General features: G+C 41.1%; 1 protein-coding gene across 1 annotated transcript in view; it reads right to left on the reverse strand.

The window, feature by feature from the left end:
* The window catches only part of LOC145444565 (protein jagged-1b-like), a 48,909-nt gene extending 41,080 nt beyond the window's left edge, over positions 1-7,829 (reverse strand). The window contains exons 1-3 of the mRNA XM_080322563.1: positions 7,331-7,829; positions 2,836-2,936; positions 2,225-2,432 (exon numbers count right to left, since the gene is read on the reverse strand). Of these exons, the coding sequence (XP_080178689.1) occupies positions 2,225-2,432; positions 2,836-2,936; positions 7,331-7,381 (360 nt within the window). The 5' untranslated portion in view covers positions 7,382-7,829. The remainder of the gene's footprint in view (positions 1-2,224; positions 2,433-2,835; positions 2,937-7,330) is intronic.
* Positions 7,830-12,751: the final 4,922 nt, after the last annotated feature.

Consider the following 12,751-nt stretch of genomic DNA (forward strand, 5'->3'; position numbering starts at 1 on the left):
TTCCGTATCAGTACATGCAATGATTACCGAATCATGCTAACCCGGTTGAGAATAGGCGAAATCCCGCTTTGCGAATGTAGCGCGGCAGTTTCTTGCCACAATGTAAACGAAAATCGAGTATTACGCCGATTTTCACCCTATAGCGTAGCCTGCAAATCTGGTAAACCCAAATTAGATTAGAATTCGAATTACTGAATTCGCAAAAACTTGGAAATTCAATTCAATTCCTATTGCGAAAGAAATGCAACAAAATGTGTGTAGTGTACACCGAGCTTGGCAACAATTAAAATGTGTCTAATGGAGGCCTACTAATTCTTATTGAGACATATACCATGGGTGTGCACAAGAAATCCTCCATAGGTGGTGCACGAACATACAGCCCACTGTACCACTGGGCCCTGGATATATCACCTATTTGATTCAGCCATTGGAAGAGTGTGAAATCGCATTTGGTAGCTGCAAGTGCGGTTTGCCTGATTTTACAACCAAGGCCACGGGGAAAATCTGATAAATGCACCTATATTCCACCCATGTATTTCCAGTGCAGTAGAAGAACGACGGCTGTCATTTAGTAAACCCCGTTTCGCCGCAAAGCTTTCCAATTAGAACACGGTTTTAAGTTTCGTCACACAAATCGCGTTACTGACCGCCGGATTGTCAAAAAGACATTTGGCAACTTTTATTTTGTTTCAACTCACAGCGCCGTTTCATCGCTTTACCCCGGACCGTGTTTGAATGCGCACCAAGTCATTGTTTTGAGACAGAGCTTCCAGTGTCGCGTTACGATGGAATCTGGGTCAATCACCCGAGCGTGCCAAGAGAGTTGATTCCCGTCAAAGGGGTGTTGATAGAAAGGTGCGAATAATGAGAAAATGGTCGCCCGGGAAGACGCGCAAAAACGCAAACTCCCTGTTTTCTTGACTAAACTTGACATAGTACAGTTATGACGTCATATATACCCAGAGTTATGTCTCAGTGATTCTTAACAGGGGTGCCATCAGATTCCAGATCGTGATTCTACAATCTACAAGAACGAATTATTAGGCTTTAGTTAGCGAACGTTTCAAACCAGTTCTTAACCGGTGTTCACACTAACCCCAGAGGTTCGCAGCTAGCCAGTCTCAGGGTTCGCTAGGGGTCGAGACTCACACTCAACTTATCTACCAGAAGTCTCAATAATTTACCGTACATATTCATTAGCAGCTTTAGTTTTGTGTGAAAATGATGTTTTAACGCTGTCGTTGATACGCGGTTCATGTAATGCAGTAAATTTCATGTTTTTGTGACAAATCGAAAATTTCGGGTTCGCCAGAGGCTTGTAGATTAGCGTAAGGGTTCGTCTGGTTAGTAAAAGTTAAAGAACCAATGTTTTGGTGACAGCGGAGCGCGACTAACGTACCGATTTACGCCAAATCAAAATCAGGACCGTAGAATATTGGATCAACACGAGCACTAATCCGTATTTACGGGTGTTCGCTAATCCGGGAGTTAAGGCGATTGGAATATTGATCCAGATATCATCCTGTACATTGATCCACTATGACTGTTGCATCGATGTAGACTGCACAGTGCACATGCACAGCACACACGCCATTGCGACAACATATACAAGGCCGCTCTACCACATAATAGCCGTGAAAGGGCCGCCGATTTGAATTAATCACCGCCTGTCTGAGTGTTCAGATTAGAATTCACTCTTGTTGGCTTCGACAGCGGCCGAAAACGCAACCGCATTGTATTGTAACATCCGCTGTGTGACGCCACAACTGTAATTACACGCGAATGCATTCAGGTAACCCGCCGGCCGGCTGATCGCTAATTAGCAGAAAACCTGTTTGAGATTTGGAGATTAGAACGAGCGATCGAATCCATGACTCGGCGTGATTTCAAAATTCTCGTGTATTGTTATGACTAGAGCCCGAACGATATCGGATTTTCAGCCGATACCGATCACACCGATAACTGGAACCTTCACCGATAATACCGATATATTAAGCCGAAAGATACGGCATCTAACTGAAGACGCGTTTTCGAAACTTCAGAGCATTTATTTGAGCAGCTTTACAGCCATTTACAGCCAGATTATAGTTCTATGTCTCCTTACTACCACGTTGTGATCTCACGAAAATTGCCGATATTTGTCACCTCCAACTGCCGATACCGATATTTATTTCAAAGTGCGTTACGAGCCAAATATACAACGCAAAAAATCAACCCAGCTCACCATCCAGGCGAAGGAAAATTTGATGACGATTCTGCCGGGGCTGTCCGCGTTAATCTTACTCAAACGGAACGAGTTACCGCCCAAAACGGGCCCGATCCGTGACCCGAAGGCGCACGACGACGAATCAACTCTCTTGGGCGTCGATTGGAATTCTTTGAGGCACAATTTGAAGAAGGTATCGCACTGATCCTCGCTGCACGTGCCGTACCTGGAAATGTAGTGGCGTCAAGTCATTCTGCTACGTGATATGATGGAGGTGGGAATAATAATAATAATAAATATTACCAATATTAATATTTTCAATTATCTCTACCTCTTCGTTTTTCTGCCGCAATCCAGCAACCTAACTTCTTAATCTATTGCATAGGAATATAAAAGTTTGACTTTTTAAGTGAAATTTCATAAGTTTACTTCACTCTCGACATTTTCCTTGGGGGTGCAGGTTGCCTACGGATTGTGTGTGTATTTACCAGTTTGACTGCGAATAAGGAAGTAATAATAAATAATTTATTGAGCGGACCTTGTATTGCAATGTATCATTCCCTCACTAAGACGCTGTACAGAAGGCCAAGAAACACATAACAAGTATAATGAGACTAACAAACACAAACCTTCCTCGCCGGCCGTCGCAACACTCGCCATTCTCCAGTTCCCCGGCGAGATTCTTCACTTTCAAGATCTGTAGCTCGAAATATCCGAGCGATATCGCTCCCTGCAATAGAACGACAGTCAACTTCAACTTCTTTAACCTTAATCGTATTATACCATGATTACATCAATTCAAAACACTACAAGACTGCGATGCAATGAAAAGATAGGAAGGAATCGAAACGACTCGGAGTAGTCTATCAAATCAGACACCCACCTTGGCCTATAAGGTGTAAAGCCGAGGAATGCATACTGCACGAGAACTAATAGAATATAATTTAAAAGGGCCAAGTGATAAATATGAAGGGACTTATGACAGGCTAGTCGATATATCAGATCGTGATCCTGTAATCTCGACGGTGACTAGTACATATTCAGTAGAATCTTCTTGTATTTGGACTTGAATGAGAGACTGATACACATAGAGAATCATTACTTGTGAATAGTGCAAATCAGTTCAGTAGCATACTTTGCAAAATTGCAATTAAAGTTAAATACGGTATACAGATAGGCAAGGTATGGACGGCAAGATCGATATATATATACTAGAGTCATCAAAGCCAGGAGTATCTTACTATACAGAATGCGTTACCCTCAAAACTTTCAATTAATTAACAAAAACACAAACGTGTAAGTAAAAGCAGCATCATGTAAAATAATTAGAAATTAAATTTACAAAATCAAATCAAGGTCCTGTCATACCATGGCTGATATCACGTGGAATCCAACACCGCAACTGCGCAACGTTCACCGACATCGTATTGGGATAACGAGCGATTTTCCGCTCAACCAGAATACTAAACTCAATAAATTATCTCGAGAATAGTCGATTAGTATTCCTCGATTTGTAAACGATGACTCGCCGCCGTATCGCCGAGATAATCAAAGCCCAAGGGCTTGCGAGACGTCCATGAAACCTTTGTGTTAAGAGACGGAAATTTTCGGTGACTAGACTATTTTGAGCTGGTCCGTATGTTCTGATTTGATGACCGCCTCTAATCAGAAGTGGTCAAAGTAGTCCGCGTTGCTACTTTAGTAGAATTAGAAGTATCGCCGTACGTTTCTACCCACGTAGAAGTAGAAGTAGCAATTTTATAAACGTGTCAAAACTACTTCAAGTGGATGTAAAAAATGCAGATTTCAAAAGCACTAAAGTAAATACTTTCAAAAAGTAGATTTAGTCGATTGGTCGCACATTTCATGAGTTAATCAGAGGTAATAGTTGGGTAATACTACAGGTTGGCGAAACCTATACTTTAGCACTAGGAAAAAGTAGAAGTACTTCGTTACTGATTACATCTCGTAACACGAGAAGTCGAGCAAGGCAACAACCTAGGACCAATGCAATATTAGGTCGCGAGGGTTGCGAATAGAATTCTATTACCGCGCAGTACGCGGCGATGTAGAAGTCCAGTGCGTTTGCGCGCAAGTCAACATTTCAAAATGTCTCGAAGCGTTTGTGCAACGATGTTCACACGTGACCTGTATTGACCGGGCGTCGTTTATGAATTATTCACTAGCGAGACAATTAAGTCGGGCGCCGCATTAATTCAATTTACCTTAAGCGCCAGCAGATCATCGCGCGCGAAATAAAGGGGTGTTCATTATTTCTCAATTTTCATGCTATCTCTGAAAACTGCACGGAGAATAGTACGGTGATTGGCAGATAGTAATTAGTTGCGCGGGCGAAAAATCAAACAAACTGAAGGCATTGCGGAAGGCGTAAATATAGAATGTCTCTCAAGAGAAGGTATCCTGTTAGCTATTTTCAAGCCGAGGTCGGAACGTAAAACCACAACCGTGGCGGTAATTTGCAGAAATGAAACACCGTAACGGCAAGCGATGCCCGCCTTTTGTTCGATACTTTTCAAGCTTAAGCCTCAATCGTAAATAAATCCGGTAAGCCGCGCCGTTAGCCGTCTTGCCAGCGAGTCGGACGTTCCGCACAAAACAATGAGGCTGCCGTAGGCTATTTCCCACGATAAGAAAGGCATAATTACACACAGAATACGTAAATAAAAATAGAATTTAGCCAATTACGAAGAGCTCGTGCCTGTTTTCGGCCTGATAGCCGTTCTCTTGACATCGATTCATTAGCTTGACGTGTCATAATCGATCCCGCGTCCCGTGAAAGCCTACCGCGGTTTTAACGAGTCGGGATCAAATATTTTATCACAACCGGCAAGCTCACGCTATTAGATAGCGTATCTGAACATTTGCGGTGTTGTATATCGGTATGGAGAACGCGATATCAGCGACAAGGAACCCACGTGACTGAAACTGTTAAAAACCTTGAGGGAGGGACCTCGCACAACTATACTGCCGGCTGATCAAACACTCACGACGTGGGGCGACCTGCAGCGCAAAGATTGCGATGTAATCATGCAGTTTGCATTGGCCCGTAAAACCTTCCGAAAGTATTGTAAGCAAACAAATTCGCTACGCGCGAAGAGGTTACTTTTATCGAGTTTGTCATCTTTAAATCAATAAACACCAAACTCTTTCTTATGATGTTCCTGTGTCATAAATGGATTGGGATCACACAATAGTAAAAGCTGGAGTTGCTCGAATGTTAGTGCGAGTCACGTTTGATTCGAAAGTTCGATTCGATTCACTATTCTTAGAAGCGCTCCGCGATTTTACGAATATTTTAACGACACGGCCGCTTGACCCCCAGCAGCGAAAAATAACAGAGCCCGATATAGATCCCATCACATAAATACAAGTTTACATGGTTTTCGTGAAAGGGAATTCTGATTATAACTGCCCGGTGTCCCAGAACGCGGGTTTCTTTGGAATGTGAACATTTTCTGAAATTCTGTTCGCGGGAACATTCAACCTTACTTAGATTCCCACAACGCCGCTAGTTGTGAGCATACATGGTCGAAAATAAATTGGTCGAATTCTATAGACTCGTTGTACGCATTCAATAACCATCAGTTGATTGAAAAATATACTCATACTGAAATCAACCCGAATATTTCGGCTGACACTCGTCAGGGGTAATCGTCAGCAACTATGTAGTATCAGCATAAAATATTCTGATTTACTTCAATATGAATATATGATTCAATTGTATATTGAAGTTCTGCAGCTACATGAAGCCCATTAATTAATTCAAACGAATATTACTAAACTATGACTCGGCCCATGAAACCGCTGATTCGCATTTTTAAGTTGTTTCAAATAAGAAGTCTTCCGATTTTCGCCGCGCGACTGACATCTATTTCCTTCGTGCGATGAATATTGACTATTCTTAACGTGTTTGCATTGAGAGACAGCTGCTGACGATGGCAGATCAAAATGTAAATAAATTACGACGCAAATTACAGCAGGCGTGGGAACACGCTAGAAGAAACCCGGTGTTTGGACGCTAATCCTGTTTCTAGATTAGAGTTGTAACTTTTTATCTTTCTTGAGCACGGTGTTTCGAGAAAGCTGTCCATGTCAGAAGTATCAAAAAGTTTTATCACGCTCGTGATACACAAATCTCGGGGATGGGGCTAATATCAATAACCAACAGTTAGTGCAGCTTTTATTTCGATGTCGGTTCACATCGATTCCAAAGCAAAAAATAGTCGACTGCGAGACCAACACCGTTCGCCGTAAATGGATGTCAAAATCGCGGCGTAAAGTCGGAATTCCGCCGGCCTCGTGAGAACGTCGTGGATTCGTTCGAAAATGACCGCATAAAATAGTTTTGAATTGAATGAGCGAAATTTTCGACATTTCAATTCTATTGTATTTGATCATATTATACACGCGAATACAAAAATTTCTGAAATGCATCGCAGCTAAGTAATCAACCAAGTGTCATCATAGGGTTAACGAAAACAGCTTAAAAATGATTGTTTGAAAAATAGCGAGCAACTTCAAAAATGCGAAAATCGGCGTCGAGTTCAAATTTTGCCGGTACAACGTCACAATGCATAAACTTTCATGCTGTTGTTGAACAATGGCTTTGCGTCTAACAGTCGAGAATACTTTTCTCAGAAGAAACGCACAGCTACGTTGCGTTCCGCCCGGTAGTTTATTGAATATCGCGCGGCATGTATGCATGGAAATGTAGCTTCATACGCACGTAATTTTCTGACGGTGACAATTTTAAACAATAAAATCATGATTGTTCCCTACCACCCTGTCACGCGAATAAACATTTCATTTCAATAAGCTACAATTAAATAATGTATTGATACTCAATTCGGCTGACACTCGTCAGGGGTAATCGTCAGCAACATTGTATATCAAGAAAACCACGGTGCATTCGGTAAATTCGATGAATCTGCAATTTCGAAGACCCGTTATTAGCGAAATGCGTCCTCAACCCGAGAACCATTTGCAACATATTTCGATATTTAGGCAGATTTGTATCGAAAATTACGAATTTATTCAGTGACAAGTTACTCCGGGTACCCCGGCGCCATATTTGCGGTCCGCGGAAAACGGAATCGTACATACCTCGATCAACACCATCGCCGTCAAAACGGATGTCATAAATTGAGCACCCATGCCGCAAACTAGGACGCAGCTTCTCGATATATCCAACAAATTGTCGCAAGTTCTTGCTTTCTTGCGTGCGCAGAAGGTATTCCGATCCCGACAGTTAGTGCATTACTGTAACTGCTTCCTACTAAGCTCAACCAAGCGTCTAGCAATCTATCGTGATGGAATTATGCGATATAGGAAACGCGAGTCAAGTCCGCGCACGCGGAACAAAAATAAAACATTAAAAAATAAAAATAAATTCATTTTATCAAAGACATATCTACCCAAATCTATGTCGCACATATGCAGCGTGAAATTCGGCACAATTTCAAACCGTACTCTACAGCTCGCGGGGCAGTACTGCCGACGCGTGTCGCAATTTTTATTACGCTCATATAACTCACGAAGAATTAACGTCGTATTTAACGACCTGAACCGCGCAATCTCCTCATCAGGCGAACCTGCTGTGACGAATGAAACTCGGCACCAGATAAATTCCTTCGAGACAGGTTGTTACAGTCTCGTATTTAGAATCGGTCGTTGTTAGCGCCATCTACCGGAACGGGGTGAAGTACGAAATCTCAACCGTTCGTAGCGACGCCAGTCGGTCATTTACATCTATCGATTTAAAAACACCACTAGATTGCGATATAATGATAGGAAGGTGTTGAAACGAGTTGGAGTAGTCTTTTAACCAACCACACACCCTGCCTAAAGCAGACTTGGGAAAATAGTTAATTCTTGTTGTCAACGTAGACTAATTGAGCTAAATGCCGGTAGTCTAATTCTAATTTAACTTGTGAAGTGATTCTACGATGTCCTTTGAACTATAATCTAATTTGTCGTTTTCTTGAATATGCTAGAGTAAAGCTGTATCGTTCCAAACGAGCCAAGTTTGCTGAACAGACATTTTCCATTCTCATCCTTATAAGAATCAATCAATCAATCTAATTTGAAAAATACCTGTTTGGCTATAATTCCCATTCTTAACCAATTTGGAAAAAACTGAGTAGATATATTTCTAATTCTAGTCGATAAAAAAACTCTATAGCTATAATTCTAATTCTAATCTTATTAAGGCAGAAAATTTTCTAGTGGACCTAGTCCGCGTTTTTAAGGCGACCCATTTTACGAAAAATATTCCAGATCAGATGGGTAAAATCTTGCGACCCCCAAAATGGTCGTAGTATATTTCCTGATCAAATCGTTACGAAGTTTCGACGCAAAATGAGTTTGAGGACTGAGTAACGTACTTGAATACGGGCCACGGTGTATGTTTTTTCAAGTCCTGTTATCTCGTCACGTTTTCAATTATATTATTGTTAAGTTTCCCCTTCGATATACAATGTGCCTGTAAACTAGTAATTAAAAATAATCGCGACCATGCATTGGGAGCCGCTGGCCTGTAGCATGTAAATAATAGGCATGCGCACTGAATGAAAACTAATGTAAGATAACATAAAAGGACAATCAATGAAAATAGTAGCCCTGTTTTCTATAGGCCTTACTAATTGAAACAACTTGTATTTTCCCTAAATGTGGACATGATCGACCACTGTCCGATGACGTGAAATCGAAATCACGACTGTCACTATTTCTCGCCTAAAACAAGGTCATGAAATACCAAATCGTAGCCTAAGTATCTATTGAAAGATGCTGAAGGATTTAGTTTGGGGCAACATTTCATATTTCATGTCACAGTTAGGAATATTTTTTATTGCTCAACTACCGGTATTTTAGCAAAGGGTAATGACAGCTACAAAAGTTTAAATTTGGTTAGGTCCGTTATAACTTGTCCTCTTTTTTGACGTTTTTGAAAGTGTCCTCGGAGGACGCCCAAATGTCCTCTTTTTTGAGATTTTGTCCTCTTTTTTGATAATTTTGGTCAAATTTACGGCCAAATTCGACTGAGATGCCGTAAATCAGCACCGAAGTAACGCTCCAGCGGGTATTTCGGGCGCTGAGCCGTAAGTTGACCTTTTTTTTAGTCAACCACCTGATAATGTGAAGGAAAAACTGTATTTTGGGCACTGAGCGAGAAAGTTGACTCTCTTTTTAGTCAACCGACTACGAAGTGAGAAAAATTTACCATTTTTTCAGGATTTTCCTCCGCATTTGCAAGTCTGAAAATTCTGAAAAAGTGTCCTCTTTTCAGATTTCCAAAATATGGTAACCCTATTATAACTCTCATGAAATAATTCACAGTCATACAAATGTAATACGGTATATAGATATTTACAAAATCCGGTAAACCAGCATTAGCAAAAGCAACAAGCGAAATGCATGTATTGTTCTGTTAGTCACAGCTAGTGATATAATTTTCATTTTCTTGCTAGTTCTTTATATCTTGGTTCTAACGTGGTGATAACGAGCCGAAGGCAGTGGTGAAGGTTTACACCGGTCTAGGTCGTGCAGATGCGAAATCTATTCTGTATAAAGTTCATGTTTGAAAACGCTGGCTCGAAGCAGTGAAGTTGAGTAAATAATGAGGCCGATAAGGTCCGGATTCAACACTGAAAAGTTCCACCAGTTGACTAGACCTGAGGTAGTATAGCGAAAGTGACGGCGATCGGTCCGCGAAATAAAGTCGTGCGTTAGCCTACCATGCAACAGATATCCCAGCAATTCACACGACCGTTGTGCAGGCACGTGTTGACAACGGGTAAAGATGCATATCGCCACGTCACTAAGGTAAATATCCGCGCGCGGTTTATTATTTCTCACAGGAAAACCCTATTCTATAAAAAACAGCGAGGTTGTGCTCTGAGAACCCGCATGTTTGTTCGACCAAAATATAGCTCTGAATTTCAGCTGCAATTCGTCATCAAGGACCAGTGCGAGAATACATTTCGTTCTCAAATTTGATAATGATATTGTCTGATATTTGCATTCTTACATCGCTGGCAAACACATTGGTCTTTGTTTGAATGTGAAAGTTTTTGAGGCGATACCGATATAACCGATAAGTAGCACCATCGTCGATAACCCCGATATATTCAGCCGGTGTTCCGAAGATATGCTATCTCGCTAAATGCGCATTACGGAAACTTCAACGCATTTATTTGAACAGCTTTACAGCCACGAGCCTGTGGTTTTTGGTGATCGGCAATTCGGCATTATCGATCAGTACATCGAAGTCCCTACATCTTCCTTTCTCTCTCTCTCCCTCTCTCAAGCACGAGAACTGAGCAGCAAATGAAAACTTCTCCGTGCAGTTCAAATACAGCTGAAATGCAAACTTTTGTCGCTAACGGAAATGGTCTTTCATCCAAATTGCTTGTATCAAGCGAACCAAGCTGAAAATTTGATCGTTTCATAGGATTTCCACAGTGTCTAATATCGAAACACCACTGCATAGCGAGAAACGACCAATAAGATAATTTTTGTTCTTGTTTCAGATGGTCGAGTAGTCTAACTCGAAATACCAACATTGTCGACAGGAAGAAAACCCGTGTTTTTGAGGTCCTCTATCTAACAAAAATGAGTCGTATTTGGTGGTACGATTGTTGATATAAAACTTTCTTTCCAATACTCTACTAGTGGCTGACGACTACCCCTTACGAGTTTCAGCCGAAAATATTCGGGTTTATTTTAATACGAATATACTATTCAATTGTATACAGAAATGAGTTGGTTTAGAATATATTGGGAGTACCATTACAAATCGGAATCTATACGCGATATGACTTACTAAATTAGAAGTCACTCCTAGGACAGACAGGCTCCGAGACACCATGACAGCCATCCCACCAAAGCTACTTGACTATAATCGTTCGGACTATTAATAACATCGATCTGCGTGCTATGTCTCTGTACTGTTGTCACGAACAGAAGTTTTAATTACACATTACGGACGTATATTCCACAACAGCAAAATAAACAAGCAGTGATCGAGCATGTCATGAAAATCATCTCGGCGACAATAAATTGTTACGATCACTAAATATTTACGTAATGACGTCTCTGCAATGAACTTGGCCACGCCTAACTTTTGATTGCGGGGTTCGACGATGTTACGAGACATGCAACTCTCACTTTTTACTTATGGGTTTGGACCTTTTGCCCCACAAAACTAACCCCTAACCTGCAGTTCTATTACTGATGTGATGGCCTTATGTGATCTGGACGCGCGCCTAAACTCCGAAAATTGCCTATAGCCAGAAACTTTTAAACCAGTTTTCTCAGCCGTTTTTGGCGCGCGGTGAAGATGCAAAATCAAACTGAAGCCAAACTGTAAAAACATCAATTCGATGAGAAATTCGCTACTCTTTACGTGGTTCTAAAAAAGATTATGCAAGGCGAAGTCTCGCTAAAAACCAATAGCTTTATTTTTAATTTTCCGGCTGCTATTGAAAAGGAAACTGCGACTTTGCTGTTTGCTAGCCTCTACCATACTACAAATATCGCTCTCGAGCTGTCGAAATTTAGCGAATTTTGTTTAAAACGTCGCGTCGGCTTTCACATATAACTGTACTTATATATACGCTACTTTCAAACACTTCGGTAAAATACTCGTATCATTGCGACGTACTGTAGTAAATCAATTAAAAATTTGATGTTTCATTATTGTAATTAATGGACAAGCGTTCAAATCCTTGGACTTTGCCATTGCGTTTTAAATCACAAACAAGGAATTCACGAGATACATTCTTCCCAAATCCCAGGCGAGAAACGTCACTCTAAGTCAAACTACGTCACGATAGTCACAATAGTTGTAGTGCACTAAGCACGACAGCCAGCTATGCGAACCCCATTGCACAACCGATGTTATTACCGGGTATAACATATATCGATTTCGAACGGAATTAATTTCTGTGCAATAACTATTGGGTTCGCTGGAGATTATAGTAATGAGGTTTTATCAGACTGTCGCTGCATGAGAATTAGCAAGAACAAATAGACTACGAAATGAAATCAAACATGCTGCATCACCGCGTATGTTTTAATGACAGTCTCTTCCCTTGTTACGCGACTCGATGTCGATCATATCAAATCGATACCTGATTAGTGATTACTTCTACCCACACACTAACGAAGTGTACCGTATATGCCGTTGCGATGATCATATAATCCATTATTGCAATGCGTGCTGAAAACCGGTGATGGACAATTTATGTAACAACCCCAAATCTGAATGTCACATTTCTTCGTATACCTGATGACTTCACGATGCCAACTTGCGACGGCTGAACGAGGGTGAATCACCGAATTAGAACGCCATATGTCATTGACTTGTCATTATCACGAGCTATTGGAAATTCACAGGACATTCATGCAGACATGCAATTCTCCTAGTTCAGGGGTTCTCAACTTCCCTTGTACAACGGGCCGCATTTTTACAAATAAAGATGCTGCGGGCCGCAGAATATTATGATCATGTATTTGTGGGCTACT

The sequence above is a fragment of the Botryllus schlosseri genome, chromosome 8 (assembly GCF_051294905.1).
Source record: "Botryllus schlosseri isolate E-star chromosome 8, Bs_hap1, whole genome shotgun sequence".
Taxonomy (NCBI): domain Eukaryota; kingdom Metazoa; phylum Chordata; class Ascidiacea; order Stolidobranchia; family Styelidae; genus Botryllus; species Botryllus schlosseri.